The 19,534-nt window shown below is 44.6% G+C and overlaps 2 protein-coding genes across 3 annotated transcripts in view; both read left to right on the top strand.

Moving 5' to 3' along the window:
* Positions 1–8,442, top strand: part of LOC129490758 (phospholipid-transporting ATPase FetA-like) — a 114,698-nt gene extending 106,256 nt beyond the window's left edge. The window contains 5 exon segments of the mRNA XM_055294545.2: positions 524–595; positions 2,339–2,584; positions 2,754–2,892; positions 4,086–4,216; positions 8,231–8,442. Of these exon segments, the coding sequence (XP_055150520.1) occupies positions 524–595; positions 2,339–2,584; positions 2,754–2,892; positions 4,086–4,216; positions 8,231–8,422 (780 nt within the window). The 3' untranslated portion in view covers positions 8,423–8,442.
* Positions 8,443–19,099: 10,657 nt separating this feature from the next.
* The window catches only part of RUSC2 (RUN and SH3 domain containing 2), a 72,114-nt gene continuing 71,679 nt past the window's right edge, over positions 19,100–19,534 (top strand). The window contains exon 1 of one of the 2 annotated variants that reach the window (XM_055293804.2): positions 19,100–19,416. The gene's annotated coding sequence lies outside the window, so the exon portion shown is untranslated. The remainder of the gene's footprint in view (positions 19,417–19,534) is intronic. The other variant, XM_063609778.1, reaches the window with a different exon arrangement.

The raw sequence follows: 19,534 nt of genomic DNA, 5'->3' as shown, positions 1-19,534 counted from the left end.
ACAAAAATTAGCTGGGTGTGGTGGTGGGCGCCTATAGTCCCAGCTACTCTGGAGGCTGAGGCAGGAGAATGGCGTGAACCCAGGAGGCAGAGGTTGCAGTGAGCACTGCACTCCAGCCTGAGTGACAGAGCAAGACTCCATCTCAAAAAAAAAAAAAAAAAAAAAAAAGTACAAAGGTTTACATGCCTAGGAGTGCAGCGGTACAGCTAGCATTCCCTATCAATCACTCTGGGTCCTTTCTGTGCGGGGCTGTATCGGTTATGGTGGGATTGGTCCAGATCCACCTTGAAAGCTTGGTGTGGCCTTACTCTATCCTAGGACCTGGGGTTCTAATAAACTAGGATCAAGTAGAGACTGGGGTCAACATTCCCAGTCAGGTTTCTCCTGCTGTAGGTTAATGTGTGTGGGGGTGGGACAGGGTGGCAGGGGTCGAGGGATGAAGGTGGCTGTCTTGGACCCGGAAGGTGGAGCTGGGACTGTAGAGAAGAGAGGAGCCCACAAAATCTCCTTGGTATTCTTCCAGACAGTTTATGAGACCTGGTTTATCACGTGCTACAATCTGGTCTACACTTCCCTCCCTGTCCTGAGCATGAGTGTTTGATCAGGTAAGATCCAGCAGCAAGCCCCTGGTCAGAGTTGAAGCCCCTGGGCCCCTGAGGAATATCCCTAAGAATGAAGAATACAGCAAGAGCTGGGCTCTACAAAATCCAGTGTAAAGGGAATAATTTCCAGAGCGGGGAAAAGAGCTCATCACCTAGACAGGTATCATGAGATAAAGTAAAAAATCCTCCTCAACAGAGAATAATCCTCAGTTTTAGAAAGCCAAGTTTTCCTGTATCAATTTTATCTTTGTAGAGAGAAACATGGAAATTGTGCTGTACAGTAAATTGAGTATATATAAAAGTAATTAAAATATATATGGAAAAAATAAGGAAAAATTAAATAACATAAGCAGAATATGAATGGAAAAAATAAAGAAAAGAAAATAGAGTTATTGGGGTAGGACTAGGTAACTTATGGGACTTCAAAAAGGAGAGACTCCTTCAGGGATAATGAAGATGAGATAAGCCAATGCAGGAAGGCCTGGGTGGGAGTCCTGAAGGCCAGGCATGGTAGTATGGGTGTGATAGTTTATATCATAAGGAGCCAGACTAAGGGATACCATCTGTCCCTGTCAGAAATTCCCTGGGCATTGAGGGTCCTGGTACCCTACCTCTCCCTTGTCTTCTACCCCAACCTCTAGTCCTGGGCACATGGAGTAGAAAATGAGTCTCCAAAAAGGAATAAAGTAGCTGAAATAGGACATCATGGGATCATGGCTCTTGGTCTCCATGGGAAGTAGCCCTAAAGGAAATTCTCCAGGAAGTAACTGCTAACCTCAGAACAACAAGAGGGATGGGTTGTATTACTCAACAGTCCATCCAGCTTCAGTGGCCTAATTCTAGGGATCCATCTCTGAAGCCAGCCCCAAACTTTGTATCCAAAGTTTCAGATTTAGGAGATGAAGATAATCCAATGACATCCACTTAGAGTAATTTTTTCACCTTCAGTTCACCGGTAGCTGTGGGAGTGGGAGAAACCTCACAGAACATGAATGCCTCTAAAAGACTAACTGATCCCCATTGATGTTGCTTTCTCCCACATTGACTTTTGACATAAAGAATATTCAACTAGGGCCGGGCACGGTGGCTCACACCTGTAACCCCAGCACTTTGGGAGGCCCAGGCAGGTGGATCACTTGAGGTCAGGAGTTTGAGACCAGCTTGGCCAACATGGCGAAACCCCATCTCTAATAAAAATATAAAAATTAGCCGGGTGTGGTGGCACACACCTGTAATCCCAGCTACTCAGGAGGCTGAGACAAGAGAATTGCTTGAACCTGAGAAGTAGAGGTTGCAATAAGCCAAGATGGTGCCACTGTACTCCAGACTGGGTGATAGAGCAAGACCCCATCTCAACTGAAAGAACTCTTACACCTGGGGACTTATGTCCCAGCTGCCTCCCCTATCTCAAGCTCCAGTCCTCCTCCCAGCTACCCACAAGCCTAGTTGCTCCCTTTCATAACTCCCCAGTTCTAACTCCCTCCAAGTCCTTCCCAGCATCCTGACCTTCTCCCAGCTTCCTTCCACTACCCAGATCCTTGCCTAGAGAGTAGGACTTCAGGAAGGGTCTGTGGTCACTGCTGTGTTCCCTGGTTCCACTTCTCAAGTAACCCATAAGGAAGCTCCTAGGCAGCCTGGCAGCAGACCTGGTGAGGGGAGAAGCCTCTACTCTGATGGAGATGGGACCTTCTATGGAGAGACCCTGAACCTCCCTCCTTATCCTCTGGTGCTTCCAGGATATGAATGAGACATGGCGCCTCCATTTCCCAGAGCTGTATGAGCCAGGCCAGCACAACCTCTATTTCAACAAGAAGGAATTTGTGAAGTGTTTAATGCATGGGATCTACAGTTCCTTCGTGTTGTTCTTTGTCCCCATGGGGACTCTTTACAATGCAGAACGAAATGATGGGAAGGACATCTCCGACTACCAGTCCTTCTCCCTGGTGGTGCAGACCTCCTTGATCTGGGTGGTCACAATGCAGGTATGGCCAGTGGTGGTGGGGGTAAGGGGATTGGGTGGGGGCCTCTCTGAAAGAGTAGGAGGAATAGAGGGAGGGAGTGTAGGAAGGGAGCAACCTTCATTACATAACTGGAGGGGGGAGGTAGCTGACAGGTCCCAGGTTACAGGTCCCATAAGAGGGTACTTTTCAGATCGCCCTGAGGACAACCTACTGGACGATGATAAGCCATGTCGTCATCTGGGGTAGCCTGTGTTTCTACTTTTGCATGTCATTCCTCCTGTACAGCGATGGCTTGTGCCTAGCATTCCCTGACGTCTTCCAATTCCTAGGTAAGGCCCTGCCCAGTGGGCGGAGGGTGGGGAACCAGGTATATTATTTAATAAATGTTTACCGAGAAGCCATTACTATGTGCTAGGCTAGAGATATAAATAAGACATGGTCTCTGCCCTAAAAGGGCTCAAAATGTAGCTAGGGAAATAAGTTACCTTATTTGAGTTTCCAAGGTATTTTCACATGCCTTATGAGATTTGCTATTTATCAGCATCCCAAGAGGTAGGCAGTGCAACAATTTTTAGAGCCATTTTAGACACTGGAGGGTTTTTTTTAATTAAAGGACTCAAATGTAGGTTTCCTGGTTCCAGTTCAATGTCCTTTATGCTGTGGCATATTGCCTTATTGTCTCCCATAATTTTTCCCTCTCTCTCATCTCCACTTTGCTGAAGACAAAATATAGAGAGTAGATATGTAGATGTAGTTGGCTCCCATCTTTTTGTCTTTATTTTTAATTTTTTGAGACTCTTGCTCTATCTCTGTCGCCTCGGCTGGAGTGCAGTGGTGCAATCTTGGCTCACTGCAACCTCTGCCTCCTGGGTTTAAGCGACTCTCGTGCCTCAGCCTCCCCACTAGCTGGGACTACAGTTGTGCACCACCATGCACTGCTAATTTTTTTTGTATTTTTGGTAGAGACGTGCTTTTGCCATGTTGGCCAGGCTGGCCTTAAGCTCCCGGCCTCAAGCAATCTGCCTGCCTGGGGCTCCCAATGTGCTGGGATTACAAGCGTGAGCCACCGCACCTGGCTGTCTCTCACCTTTTGTCAGGCCACTAACTCATTTTTATCCTTCAAATCTTTTTTTTTCTTTTTTTAATTTTTTTTTTTTGCCTTTTTTATTTTTTTGTTTTTTCCTCCTCCAAAGCTTTCTTTCCCATTTTTGGATACAAGCCAGTGCTCTAGGATTCCCTCATAACTTACCCCTGCCCTCCTATCTCCTGCCCTACCCTGCCCTGCCTTCAGAGGGAGAGAGAGGCACATGGATTCACAGTGACTTTGGCTGCGCAAAGGACCCAACTGCAATTCTTTTGTATTTATATTATTTCTCAGGAGCCTAAACTAACTCCAAATCAATAACTTCCTTCTTTGGACTAGAGAGGTGTCTATGTTCTGGCTAATAACTCCTACCCCTGGTCCCACCCCTGTCCTCCAGGCTCTGTTTCAGCCTTTCCCCTCCTGGCTCACTGTTTACAGGTGTGGTCAGGAATTCTCTGAACCAGCCGCAAATGCTGCTGAGCATTATCCTCAGTGTGGTCCTCTGTATGTTGCCTGTGATTGGGTACCAATTTCTTAAACCACTATTCTGGCCTATCAGCGTGGACAAGGTGAGTGGAACAGAAAATCTACCCAGTTATAATTCATGACCTTCTTTTGCCTTTGCCTCTGTGGATGAAAACCCTATCCCCCATGCTCTGGCTATAGGTTTTTTTTTTTTTTTTTTTTTACTTAACAATTTTTTTTTATTATTATACTTTAGGTTTTAGGGTACATGTGCACAATGTGCAGGTTTGTTACATATGTATCCATGTGCCATGTTGATTTCCTGCACCCATTAACTCGTCATTTAGCATCAGGTATATCTCCTAATGCTGTCCCTCCCCCCTCCCCCCACCCCACAACAGTCCCCGGAGTGTGATGTTCCCCTTCCTGTGTCCATGTGTTCTCATTGTTCAATTCCCACCTATGAGTGACAACATGCGGTGTTTGGTTTTTTGTCCTTGTGATAGTTTACTGAGAATGATGTTTTCCAGTTTCATCCATGTCCCTACAAAGGACACGAACTCATCATTTTTTATGGCTGCATAGTATTCCATGGTGTATATGTGCCACATTTTCTTAATCCAGTCTATCGTTGTTGGACATTTGGGTTGGTTCCAACTCTTTGCTATTGTGAATAGTGCCGCAATAAACATACGTATGCATGTGTCTTTATAGCAGCATGATTTATAGTCCTTTGGGTATATACCCAGTAATGGGATGGCTGGGTCCAATGGTATTTCTAGTTCTGGATCCCTGAGGAATCGCCACACTGACTTCCACAATGGTTGAACTAGTTTACAGTCCCACCAACAGTGTAAAAGTGTTCCTATTTCTCCACATCCTCTCCAGCACCTGTTGTTTCCTGCCTTTTTAATGATGGCCATTCTAACTGGTGTGAGATGGTATCTCACTGTGGTTTTGATTTGCATTTCTCTGATGGCCAGTGATGATGAGCATTTCTTCATGTGTTTTTTGGCTGCATAAATGTCTTCTTTTGAGAAGTGTCTGTTCATGTCCTTTGCCCACTTTTTAATGGGGTTGTTTGTTTTTTTCTTGTAAATTTGTTTGAGTTCATTGTAGATTCTGGATATTAGCCCTTTGTCAGATAAGTAGGTTGCAAAAATTTTCTCCCATTCTGTAGGTTGCCTGTTCACTCTGATGGTAGTTTCTTTTGCTGTGCAGAAGCTCTTTAGTTTAATTAGATCCCATTTGTCAATTTTGGCTTTTGTTGCCATTGCTTTTGGTGTTTTAGACATGAAGTCCTTGCCCACGCCTATGTCCTGAATGGTATTGCCTAGGTTTTCTTGTAGGATTTTAATGGTTTTAGGTCTAACATTTAAGTCTTTAATCCATCTTGAATTAATTTTTGTATAAGGTGTAAGGAAGGGATCCAGTTTCAGCTTTCTACATATGGCTAGCCAGTTTTCCCAGCACCATTTATTAAATAGGGAATCCTTTCCCCATTTCTTGTTTTTGTCAGGTTTGTCAAAGATCAGATAGTTGTAGATATGCGGCATCATTTCTGAGGGCTCTGTTCTGTTCCATTGATCTATGTCTCTGTTGTGGTACCAGTACCATGCTGTTTTGGTTACTGTAGCCTTGTAGTATAGTTTGAAGTCAGGTAGCGTGATGCCTCCAGCTTTGTTCTTTTGGCTTAGGATTGACTTGGCGATGCAGGCTCTTTTTTGGTTCCATATGAACTTTAAAGTAGTTTTTTCCAATTCTGTGAAGAAAGTCATTGGTAGCTTGATGGGGATGGCATTGAATCTATAAATTACTTTGGGCAGTATGGCCATTTTCACGATATTGATTCTTCCAACCCATGAGCATGGAATGTTTTTCCATTTGTTTGTATCCTCTTTTATTTCATTGAGCAGTGGTTTGTAGTTCTCCTTGAAGAGGTCCTTCACATCCCTTGTAAGTTGGATTCCTAGGTATTTTATTCTCTTTGAAGCAATTGTGAATGGGAGTTCACTCATGATTTGGCTCTCTGTTTGTCTGTGATTGGTGTACAAGAATGCTTATGATTTTTGTACATTGATTTTGTATCCTGAGACTTTGCTGAAGTTGCTAATCAGCTTAAGGAGATTTTGGGCTGAGACAATGGGGTTTTCTAGATATACAATCATGTCATCTGCAAACAGGGACAGTTTGACTTCCTCTTTTCCTAATTGAATACCCTTTATTTCCTTCTCCTGCCTGATTGCTCTGGCCAGAACTTCCAGCACTATGTTGAATAGGAGCGGTGAGAGAGGGCATCACTGTCTTGTGCCAGTTTTCAGAGGGAATGCTTCCAGTTTTTGCCCATTCAGTGTGATATTGGCTGTGGGTTTGTCGTAGATAGCTCTTATTATTTTGAGATATGTCCCATCAATACCTAATTTATTGAGAGTTTTTAGCATGAAGCGTTGTTGAATTTTGTCAAAGGCCTTTTCTGAATCTATTGAGATAATCATGTGGTTTTTGTCTTTGGTTCTGTTTATATGCTGGATTACATTTATTGGTTTGCATATGTTGAACCAGCCTTGCATCCCAGGGATGAAGCCAACTTGATCATGGTGTATAAGCTTTTCGATGTGCTGCTGGATTCAATTTGCCAGTATTTTATTGAGGATTTTTGCATCAATGTTCCTCAAGGATATTGGTCTGAAATTCTCTTTTTTGGTTATGTCTCTGCCAGGCTTTGGTATCAGGACGATGCTGGCTTCATAAAATGTGTTAGGGAGGATTCCCTCTTTTTCTAGCGATTGGAATAGTTTCAGAAGGAATGGTACCAGTTCCTCCTTGTACCTCTGGTAGAATTCAGCTGTGAATCCATCAGGTCCTGGACTCTTTTTGGTTGGTAAGCTATTGATTATTGCCACAATTTCAGAACCTGTTATTGGTCTATTCAGAGATTCAACTTCTTCCTGATTTAGTCTTGGGAGGGTGTATTTGTCGAGGAATTTATCCATTTCTTCTAGATTTTCTAGTTTATTTGCATAGAGGTGTTTGTAGTATTCTCTGATGGTAGATTGTATTTCTGTGGGATCGGTGGTGATATTCCCCTTTTTCATTTTTTATTGCATCTATTTGATTCTTCTCTCTTTTCTTCTTTATTAGTCTTGCTAGCGGTCTATCAATTTTGTTGATCTTCTCAAAAAACCAGCTCCTGGATTCATTAGTTTTTTGAAGGGTTTTTTGTGTCTCTATTTCCTTCAGTTCTGCTCTGATTTTAGTTATTTCTAGCCTTCTGCTAGCTTTTGAATGTGTTTGCTCTTGCTTTTCTAGTTCTTTTAATTGTGATGTTAGGGTGTCAATTTTGGATCTTTCCTGCTTTCTCTTGTGGGCATTTAGTGCTATAAATTTCCCTCTACACACTGCTTTGAATGTGTCCCAGAGATTCTGGTATGTTGTGTCTTTGTTCTCGTTGGTTTCAAAGAACATCTTTATTTCTGCCTTCATTTCATTATGTACCCCATAGTCATTCAGGAGCAGGTTGTTCAGTTTCCATGTAGTTGAGCGGTTTTGAGTGAGTTTTTTAATCCTGAGTTGTAGTTTGATTGCACTGTGGTCTGAGAGACAGTTTGTTATAATTTCTGTTCTTTTACATTTGCTGAGGAGAGCTTTACTTCCAACTATGTGCTCAAAATAAAGGGATGGAGGAAGATCTATCAAGCAAATGGAAAACAAAAAAAGGCAGGGGTTGCAATCCTAGTCTCTGATAAAATAGACTTTAAACCAACAAAGATCAAAAGAGACAAAGAAGGCCATTACATAATGGTAAAGGGATCAATTCAACAAGAAGAGCTAACTATCCTAAATATATATGCACCCAACACAGGAGCACCCAGATTCATAAAGCAAGTCCTGAGTTACCTACAAAGGGACTTAAACTCCCACACAATAATAATGGGAGATTTTAACACCCCACTGTCAACATTAGACAGATCATCGAGACAGAAAGTTAACAAGGATATCCAGGAATTGAACTCAGCTCTACACAAAGTGGACCTAATAGACATCTACAGAACTCTCCACCCCAAATCAACAGAATATACATTTTTTTCAGCACCACACCACACCTATTCTGGCTATAGGTTTTTGACAGAATTCAAGAGTGCAGGAGACTTCCACGGCAGTTCCCAGTCCGGATCAAACTGAAACACTCAAGTGCTCGACGTTCTGCCTATGCATTCTCCCATAAACATGGCTTTGGGGCCCTCATCGCTTCTGGCAAGACAATGAAGTCCAGGATGTCCAAGAGAAACACCCTTTTTTCAAAAAGATAGAGGCCCTAGGGAAATTCCAAAAGAGGCAGTCAGTGCTCTTCCTCCCTTATACTCATGCAATTTAGGAAGAATTAGAGTCCCTGGGAAACCAGCATAAACCTGCTCCTTCATTCTCACTAGGGACTAAGCCTTCTAATTGTCCAGAAGGCTATGCCCAGAAAGGCAAGGAGGGGTAAGGAAAGAGCCCCCAGATATCTGCCAGAGTTGCAGCATTTCAAGAAAAAGAAAAAAAAAAAGCAACCTCAGGCCTGCCTCCCACCATCTCTTGCAAGTTTTAATCCAGATAAGCATACGTAGAGGTAGGGGGTGACAAGGGACAGTATGGGGAAGGGAAAAGAAGATATGACCTAAGAATTTTACTTTGGGCCCTATCTCCTATACTCAGAGCAAGCATAAACCTTCCCAGGGCCCTACACAAACATATTCCCATTGAGGCATCTTTCTCAGGTTTATCTGGGAGATTCAGGGTAAGTCTTTTGTTGGCATTGCATAGCAAAAGAAAGAGGCAGCTGTGAGGAATTGGTCTTATAAAGCTGAAAGAGGGTTTCTGGACCATAAATAAATAAAAAGAAATGAAGGCGGTTCCTGCCTGGATAGGACAACTCAAGGTTTTCCCTTCTTCTGCCCTCTGTGACTTCTCTGACTCAAGAACTGATACCTGCTCAGGCCTCAGAACTGAGAAGGGAATACTACAGGAGATTTTAAATATTCTTTTCTTGAGGGTCGTAAGCCATAATTGGTGAGCATATTTCCTTATTCCATAAAATTGAGAAGAAATTATATGTACTTGGAAAATCGTTTCTAAGGAGTTTAGAATTGGAACAATAAATTGCTTATTTTGGAGCAGAGAGATTTGTATGGTCTATTGGGACCCCAGGGACAATAATATAATCTGAGCAATATCTTTGGTCCAGACTCCCACCAACCTCCCCCTTCAAATTAGACCAATACTTCCCCTTTTCCTGCCTTCTTTTTCAGCTCCACTCCACTTTTCTGCCCCCTCTTGCTAAACTCTAATGTGGCCTCAGTATGACCACATCTTTTACCAATATGGCTCTATCCTCTGCGTACCTTAAGTATTGTTTCTTAGGTTCTTTGCTTATCTTTCTCTGTACCCTTTTCCTGGGTGACTTCATCCAAACTCTCGACTTCATTTACCAACAAAGAAGATTCACAGTCTCTAGCCCAGATCTCCCTGCTAAGGTCCAGATCCATATATTAAAGTGGCTCCCAGACCTTTCACTTTGTCGCACCTCTGGAAACTTACACTCAACCTGCACTAATCATTTTCCCTCCCAGTTCTACCCCAGGATGCCACCACTACCGTCTGAGTTACCCGAACCCAAATGATGAGAATCATCCCATACCTCTTCCTCTAGCTCGATGTCAAGTCAGTCAAGTCATATAAATTCTGCCTCCTTATTATTTGTTGTTTTCAATTCCCTCCATTATTACTACCATTGACCTTGCTCAAATTTCATCACCTCATATCTAGATTATGGCATAAAATCTCCCAACTCATCTCCCTGGTTCTGGTTCTCCCTTTTGTTTTCTTTTCTTTCTTTCTTTTTTTTTTTTTTTTTTTTTTTGAGACGGAGTTTCGCTCTTGTTGCCCAGTCTGGAGTGCAGTGGCGGCGATCTCGGCTCACCGCAACCTCCACCTCCCGGGTTCAAGAGATTTTCCTGCCTCAGCCTCCTTGGTTCTCCCCTTTGTAAAGCATCAGCAATATTATTTCAAGAGTAATCTTTCTGAAAGGCAAATCTGATCATGTCAAGCCTCAGTTTAGCATCCTTTAAGGAAATCTCATGCTTTCTGGATCTAGTTAAAATTTGGACATTTTACTCTTGGGCCCTCTCTAGCCTTGCCTTCCACCACTCCCCCATCTGCATGCACTCCAGTCATGATATTTCTGGCCTTCATGTCATCAAACACACTGTTCTCATATATTAAAGTGCTTTCCCCCACAACCCTTTTCATCTAGTGAACCTTCGTCACCCTTCAAAACTCAGATTAGTTGGAACTAGACAGTGATGGTTGAACAATACTGTCAATGAAGTAATTGCCACTAAATTATACATTTTTAAATGGTTGATTTTATTTTATGTGAAGTTCACCTCAACTTTTTAAAAACAGCTCAGATAAGGCATTGTCTCTTCCAGGAGCTTCTCCTAATTCCTCAGTGTGATTCATTACACCTATTCTGTTTGTCGAGGTTTTTCTCCCTCTTTCGTTTGTCTAGATAACGTCGGTCTGCCCTTAATTCTCAGCTTGCGTCACTTCATTTAGGAGCCTTCCCTGAGAATACAACCTCCAATTCTGAGCTGGATGCCTCCTCCTTCATGAGAGCACCTTGTATCTTTCTCTTATTTTCATGTCCCAATATTTGACTATATTATCACTCACATGCTCATTTTGATTATGGCTTAATTCTCTGTCTTCTCTGCTAGGCCATGAATAATCTTGAAGACAAGAATTTTATGTCACTTTTTTATTCCCATCAACCAGCAAAATGCTAGCACCTAGATTATTAATGTTTTTGTTTTTGTTTTTTGAGATGGAGTCTCACTCTGTCGCCCAGGCTGGAGTGCGGTGGTACAATCTTGGCCCACTGCAACCTCTGCCTCCTGGGTTCAAGCAATTCTTGTGCCTCGGCCTCCTGAGTAACTGGGATTACAGGCTTACACCACCACACCTGGCTAAGTTTTGTATTTTTGGTAGAGACAGGGTTTCACCAGGTTGGCCAGGTTGGTCTCAAATTCCTGACCTCAGGTGATCCACCTGCCTCAGATTCCCAAAGTGCTGGGATTACAGGTGTGAACCACCATGTCTGGCCGTTATTATTGTTTTTCAATGAACAAGTGAATGAATGGAATCTATTACCTTTTATTTTTCTTAAACTTGCTTCTTACCCTTTCCTTTCTAAATGAATCTCATCCTTCTATATCTAAGTTCCAGTTATACTTCAGGGGCCTCTTTTTATAAAACATGGTTACTCGTGTTCTCCCATCTAACGTATCTGTAAAAATACAGTTTGGACCAGTAATATCTCCCAAAGCCCCTAAACAATCACTACCCTCTCCTGGTGGTTTATATGCACACTGGGAGATTTGAATCTCAGTTTCTGCTAAGGATCCAAGAAAGTAAATGCCACATTCCAAAGTGTGCTGTGAGATGGCCATGCAAGACTTGCAAAAAAAAAAAAAAAGGAAGGTTTATAAAAAACAAGTTTACAACTCTTAATTGCTGACCCACCTTGAGAAAAGGACCAGAAATGCAGACAGTAGAGAGAGGTCTTTGAGAGAATTGTTAATGGCTTTAAGTCCTTCCCCTCAGTTCAGTTTAAGTTGAGAAGACTTTAAGGAAATTACTTGGTGAGATTAATATGATTAATGTGTCTGGGAGACACAGAGGACTGATACCTACCTCATACCTGGAAAATCTAAAACAACAGTCTGTTCTGTGGCAAAGCAAAAACTGGCTGTGGTGAAATTGGCCTATGTTCCCATTTATAGGCAAGGGCTGCATGAGTGCTACCCATAGACCGGATATGGGCCGTGTCGTTAGGGTTTCTTGATCTTGTTAGATAAATTATCTGAAATTTTGAGGAGACTTCAGCAGAAAGAAGCAGGGGATATGCTGTCAAATGCCTGTGGATTTATAGTAAGAAAGAAGGAAGGGGCATGAGGTAAATTTTCTTTATCTCGATTTTGGAGGTGGTTACATGGGTGTATATTTGTCAAAATTGATTGACCTGTATACTTATAATTTATACATTTTATTTTATGTAAACTATATCTCAATAAAGTTGAGTTTTTTAATGCCTAGAGATTTTTAATGGAGTTGTAAGTGACCAACTACAGGAGCCGGATTCACCCACATTGAAGTAACTAGCTATAGGAGAGGTATCTCCACCAATGGGGAGAGAATTTCTGAAGAACATATAAAAGGACCTCTTGAAAAAGAGTCAACTTTAGATACCTGCCAGGCCTTCTTTTTTTTTGAGATGGAGTCTCACTCTGTCACCCAGGCTGGAGTGCAGTAGCGCCATTTTGGTTCACTGCAACCTCTGCCTCCCAGGTTCCAACAATTCTGCCTCAGCCTCCCGAGTAGCTGGGATTACAGGCTTGCACCACCACACCCGGCTAATTTTTGTATCTTTAGTAGAGACGGGTTTTTGCCATGTTAGCCAGGCTGTTGTCAAACTCCTGGTCTCAAGTGATCTACCCGCTTCAGCCTCCCAAAGTGCTGGGATTACAGGCATGAGCCACCATGCCTAACTTATCTGCCAAGCCTTAAAATTAGTTTATGACTGTATTAGTCAAGTAAAGACTTTCTTCATCTCTTCCCTCTCCTGTCCTGCTCAAGCCCCAGAGAAAAAAGAATTAGCAAGCTGAAGGAGGGAGGAGGGGTAAGTAGAAAAACAGACATCTACAAAGCCCACTGAACCTGGCAACATGCAGCAGCCCATCTGAAAGATAAGGAAAAGCATTAATTGTAAAGGTTGAAGTTTTTAAAAATTATTTCATTAAATCATGTTAACTACTAAAGTGAAACTTAAAGTGACAAGTACTGGTTGTTACTAAAAAGGAACATTCATTAAGTACATTTTGCATCAGCACTTGTTCCTTCACCTTGTACTTTTATGTTATAGAGATGACTTCTTTCTGTAAACCTCATGAACCCACCTCTGTTGGCATCCAACTTTTCTTCTGTAACTTCCTCCCCAGCCTTCATAGAATTGAAGAGAATTAGGGCCTTGCCCTGGATTAGGTTTGGGCTTAAGGGAATACTGTGTCTGGTTTCAGCTTCTATACAGACCACTCAAACTTTCTCTGTATCTGCAATAAGGCTATTTTGCTTTCTTATTTGTGTGTTCACTGAAATAGCACTTTTAATTTCCTTCAGTAACTTTTCCTTTGCATTCACAACTTGGCTAACTGGTGTAAGAGGCCTAGCTTTCAGCCTGTCTTGACTTTCGACATGCCTTCCTCAATAATCTTAATCGTTTCTAGCTTTTTATTTCAAGTGACAGACATGTGACTCTTCCTTTCACTTGAACACTTAGAGGCCATTTAGGGTTATTAATTGGCCTGATTTTAATATTGTTGTGTCTCAGGGAATAGGGAGGCCTGAGGAGAGGTAAAGATGGGAATGACAGGTTGGTGGAGCAGTCAGAACAGGCATTTATTAAGTTTGGCAGCTTCTATGGGCACAGTTCATGGTGCCCCAAAGAAATGAACAAGGAACACTGTCCTAGCCCCAACATATCCCTGTGATTCCAGCTCCAAATCATCTACCAAATCTTCTAAGATTCATGCAAAGCGTTTTGGAAAAGACACATCATTTGGAGGATCCTGGGAGTCATTCAAGACTATTCGCTGTACCTTACCCCACCCACCCCCATGACACATTCAACTAATCACTAAATTCTACAGATTTCTATACCGTAAATCATCCTTGAATCTATCTCCTCCTATCTAAGCCTTCAGCCACTGCCCTAATTCAGACTCTCTCAGTTCTCATCATAATTATCAATCTCCTAACTGGTCTCCTTACCTTCCTGTAATTCAATATCCACGCTCCTACTGAAGTGAGATTTCTAAAGCTCAGATCTGTTCACATCACTCCCCTGCATGAAATAATAGTGCCAACAGCCTTCAGAATAAAATCCAAACTCAGCTGTGCGTGGTGGCTCATGCCTGTAATCCCAGCACTTTGGGAGGCCAAGGCGGGTAGATCACCTGAGGTCAGAATTCCAAGACCAGCCTGGCCAACATGGTGAAACCCCATCTCTACTAAAAATACAAAATTAACTGGGCGTGGTGGCGGGCTCCTGTAATCCCAGCTACTCGGGAGGCTGAGGCAGGAGAATCACTTGAACCTGGGAGGCAGAGGTTGCAGTGAGCCGAGATCACACCACTGCATTCCACCTGGGGTGACAGAGCAAGACTCCGTCTTAAGAAAATAAAATCCAAACTCTCAAACACACATACAAGGCCCTTCTTAATCTTGCTGCTGCCTCCCTTCTACACTTTGCCCATGCTTAACTAATGCCCATACTACTTGAGTTTCCCTAAGGCATCGTGCTTTTTTTGTTTGTTTGTTTTTTTTTTGAGACACAGTTTCACTCTTGTTGCCCAGGCTGGAGTGCAATGGCGTGATCTCGGCTCACTGCAACCTCCACCTCCCGGGTTCAAGCAGTTCTCCTGCCTCAGAGAGGCAAGTAGCTGGGATTACAGGCATGGGCCACCATGCCTGGCTAATTTTGTATTTTTAGTAGAGATGGGGTTTCACCATGTTGGTCAGGCTGGTTTCGAACTCCTGACCTCAGGTGATCCACCCACCTCTGCTTCCCAAAGTTCTGGGATTACAGGCATGAGCCACCGTGCCCAGCCTCTTTGTTTGTTTTTGAGATGGAGTTACGTGCTTGTTGCCCAGGCTGGAGTGCAATGGTGCTATCTCAGCTCACTGCGACCTCCACCTCCAGGGTTCAAGCGATTCTCGTGCCTCAACCTCCTGAGTAGCTGGGGATTACAGGCACCCGCCAGCATGCCCAACTAATTTTTGTATTTTTAGTAGGGACGGGGTTTCACCATATTGGCCAGGCTGATCTTGAACTCCTGACCTCAGGTGATCCACCCACCTCGGCCTCCCAAAGTGCTGGGATTACAGATGTGAGACACTGCACCCGGCCAGCATCATGCTTTCTTATGTCTCTGTGTTTTCGTATATTCTTTGGTTTGCAAGTGTCTGGAAAACTTAAAGAAATACTCTGAAATGAGTGTCTTTTTAATGGAATGTTGGGTGCTGTTAAGGATCTTTGGGAATTATTTGATTATATTAGTGGTGAGAGCCTTCGATTTCCTTTGACTAGGTTCCTATTTTACAAGTAAGCTATTTTCTAACTCGTTGGAGTTAGAAGTTAACTTCAGAATACTGATAATAAATAATACAAAATATTTTCTGCCCATAACAATGCAAATGATTCCTGTTCTGGGTGATGCAAATAAATTTTGTCCATTACAGAAAAGACATTTCTAAGTCAAATCTTCATTTGAACTGGTTTTAATATCTTACTGGTTCCCTCATTAGTTAAATAAAATATTTGAAATATGTTCATTGTATATTTGTATACTCTGCCAGGCTCAGTGGCTCACGTCTGTAATCCCAGCACTTTAGGAGGTGGAGGCGGGTGGATTGCTTGAGCTCAGGAGTTCAAGACCAGCCTGGGCAACATGGCAAAACCCTGTCTCTACCAAAAATGCAAAAAATATCTTTAGTCCCAGCTACTCTGGAAGCTGAGGTGGGAAGATCGCTGAAGCCCGGAAGTCGAGGCTGCAGTGAGCCATGATCGCACCACTGCACTCCAGCCTGGGTAACAGAGAACCTGTCTCAAAAAATAAAAAATAAAAATACTTGCATAAGGCTCATTATTTTACCTTTTGAAAGTTATTCTTTAACACAAACAACAGGAAGTAACCCACACTCGCTGAAGCCAAAAATGAGATTCCTATGAATGGATAGAAGGATGCGTCGTGATCCTGGGGAAGGAATCCAGCTGGGCCTCAGAAAGAAGTGGAACCAGCTGCTGGAAGGTCCCAAGAACCTAGGGAGTAGTCTCTTTGTGTCTAGCCTTACTTCTCTGTGTGCAACTGATTGATCTTCCTTCTCAGCAAACTGGTTTTCAATGCTGCTCAGGCCAAATGGGCAAGTAGAAGATGGCTACTGCATAGCTCCCAAATTACCCTTAAGTCCAATTTAAGTCTGAGCAGAGATGCAGCTCTTTGTCTCCCAATTCCAAATTCTTAGAGAGGTAATTCTAATTGGCCTGGTTTGGCTTAAGTCCCCAACCCAGACAATTTAACTGGGGGATTACACTGTGCAAACATGCGATTTCTCATTGGTTCCCCACTGGCAATGCTAGCCGTCTCCACGTCACCCTTATTTAAGCCCTCAGAACTTTATTTCTAACGTTCATATCTGATCTTGTCATTCCTGCCTCTGCAATAAAGCCCTTCAGTATCTCTCCCAACTCCTTAGTAGTCATAGGAGTTTCATCACCTAACCCTGACCAGCTCTCCTCAGCTGTCTCCGTTGGCTCCCACACTTCTCAATCACACTGGTCATTTTGCCCCTCAGTTCTTTTGCACATGCCAATTCTCCCTTTACCTCCCACTCATTCTTCAAAATTCAGCTCACACCACTTCTGTGAAGCCTGAAGACAAGCTACACATCCTGACATTTATCTGCTTCCTTGACTGTGACCCCAGTCTCTAACTCTTTCAGTGAGTATGGAACCTAGAACAGAGTCTTCTATTTTTTTTTTTTTTTTCTGAGACAGAGTCTTGCTCTGTTGCCCAGGCTGGAGTGTAATGGCGCAATCTCAGCTCACTGCAACCTCCGCCTCCCAGGTTCAAGTGGTTCTCCTGCCTCAGCCTCCCGACTAGCTGGGATTACAGGCATGCACCACCACACCCGGCCAATTTTTGTATTTTGAGTAGAGACGGGGTTTTACCATGCTAGTGGTCTCAAACTCCTGACCTTAGGTGATCCGCCCGCCTCAGCCTCCCAAAGTGCTGGGATTACAGGCGTGAACCACCGCGTCTAGCCTAACAGAGTCTTCTCAATGGGTGATATGGTTTTGTTAGTGGTGGAAGAGATCTGAGTTACCCCAAGTTACGTGCAGCCTATCCTTATGGGTTTGTAGCAACTTTAGTCCTTGCTTCATAAGAAGAAAGAATTCGACTGTGGGGCATAAAGCAGAAAAAGAGACCAAGGCAAGTTCCAGAGTAGGAATGGAAGTTTATTTAAAAAGGCCTTAGAACAGAAAAGAAAGGAAGGTGCGCTTGGAAGAAACCCAAGCAGGCACTTGAAGGTTAAGGAGAGAAGGTCAAGTGCCTAACCATGATCCTAGGACTTTTACAGGCTCGCCTCTTTCCCATGAGTGTTCCCTTAGAGTGGGCTTCCCGAATGCGCAGTGCTTTCCTTCCCCTTTTCTGGTGGAGGGTGCCCCCAGGAGATCATACTTCACCATTTTTGTCTCTTAACACGCTTGCCCAGAAAGTTGCTTCTCCCTGAAGCCTGCATTCAATTAGCATTTTGATGTTAACAGGTGTCGACCATCAGGAAATGGCCTCTCCCTGGCCCAGCCGAATTATCCTTTTTAAAGAAGCAATGAGATAATTATGGAACTGTCACCGGTAGAGGGTCTGGCTGCAAGTTGTCCAGGTTCTTGGCGTTTTGAACAAAGAATTGGACAATACGCCCAGCAAAGCAAAGAAAGAATGAAGCAACAAAAGAAGGAAAGCAGGGATGTATTGAAAACGAAAGCACACTCCATAGTGTGGGAGCAGCCAGAGCAGCGGCTCAAGGGCCGGGAAACAGAATCTTTTGGGTCCAAATACCCCCTAGAAGTTACCCGCCACTTTATGCTCACCTCATGTAAATGAAGTCGTAGCCCGCAATCAGTCTGATTGGTTGCAGAAAGCAGCCAAGCAGAGGCTGAAATGAAGTTACAAAGGTCGCACACCTGTGCAAACTTCTGATTGGTTGCAAGAGGCAACCAATCAGAGGCTAGGGTGAAGTTACAAAGTTAATACTTCTATGCAAAGTTAGACTCGGCTGCAATCAGTCTAATTGGTTGCAGATAGACAATTTCCCATCTGCTGGGCAGAAAAGGTGGGGGGTTTTGTTACTGAAGTGTGGAAAGTTAGGCTTTTCCTTTCAATTTAGTTCCAGGAAGTTGGCGTGAACCAGTCTTAGGTTCCCTGCCTCCAGTCCCTATTCTCCTGCCTCAGAACCATCACCCGACATCCCTAGTGCGTAGCAGGGGAGAACCCTCTCCTGCCCCGCTCATGCCAAACTACCTGTAACAGTTTGGCTGTATCCCCACCCAAAATCTCATCTTGAATTGTAATCCCCATAATCCCCCTGTGTCAAGGGCGGGAACAGGTGGAGGTAATTGGATCATGGGGCTGGTTTCCCCCGTGCCCTTCTTGTGACAGTGAGTGAGTCTCACAAGATCTGATGATTTTATAAGCGTCTGGCATTTCCCTTGCTTGCACTCACTCTGTCCTGCCACCCTGCGAAAAGGATGGCTACTTCTTTGCCTTCTGCCATGATTATAAGCTTCCTGAGGCCTCCCCAGCAATGCGGAACTGTGAGTCAAACCTCTTTCCTTCATAGTATTTCTTCATAGCAGTGTGAGAACGGACTAATACAGTGGGTTTCCCATAACATTTGCAGGACTGCCTGCCCTATCCCTCTCTGGCTGTAAACGGCAGGAGTCACACACAGGCATCTTCCATGTCCCCCACACATCCGGGTGGGGGGCGCATGGGTTCTACGTTTTACCAGGGCTTCCGAACCCTGGCTATGCACGAGAGGCCAACCCCCCCACCTCACCCCACTCCACCCTACTCCAGCCCAGTGGTTCTGAGTCGGTCCAGTGTGAGGTCAGCCCTCCGTTGGTTGTTTGGTTAGTTTCCACACTAGGTTCTACTGGGAAGCCAGCGTTGAGAACCGCCGCCTCAGGCGAAGCTGGGACCCACACCCACCGGCCCTGGAGGCCCGCGGACCCGCGCCCTAGGTTTCCCTGGGTTCCAGCACCCGGGAGCCGCGCGTCGCCAGGCACCACCCCGCGGGGGCGGGCGCGGGCCGCAGAAGGCGGGGCCACGGCGGAAGTCTCGCCGCTTCCCTAGCGGGAAAGCTCTGCGCGTGACTGCGCTGCGCCCATCGCTGCGGGAGCCGGGGAGGGGGCGAACACCTTAGGCCGGGCGGACCGAACCAACGCGCCGCCTGGAGGGGCGGCCTGAGGGCAACCCAGATCGGACCATCGCGCCACGCCGACAGGGGCCGGCCTTTCCAACCCGCCCGGAGGGAGGGGCCGCCGGCGCCTCTAGCCTGCAACGCGACCCCTGGAGGGCGCGACACGCCGCCGCCGCCGCCGCCGCCGCCGCTGGCGCGGAAGGAAGAGGCTGAGGCGAGAAACGAGGTAGGAACGCCTCTCCGGAGGCGGGCAGGGTCCCACAGACCCACTGCCCCGCGTTCCAAGGACTCCCTTAGGGGAGGGCCTGTCTGCCCACCTATGTGCCTTCAGCGCCTGCCCTTCC

The sequence above is a fragment of the Symphalangus syndactylus genome, chromosome 9 (assembly GCF_028878055.3).
Source record: "Symphalangus syndactylus isolate Jambi chromosome 9, NHGRI_mSymSyn1-v2.1_pri, whole genome shotgun sequence".
NCBI classification, from domain to species: Eukaryota; Metazoa; Chordata; class Mammalia; order Primates; family Hylobatidae; genus Symphalangus; species Symphalangus syndactylus.
This window is presented reverse-complemented; position numbering and strand designations above follow the sequence as displayed.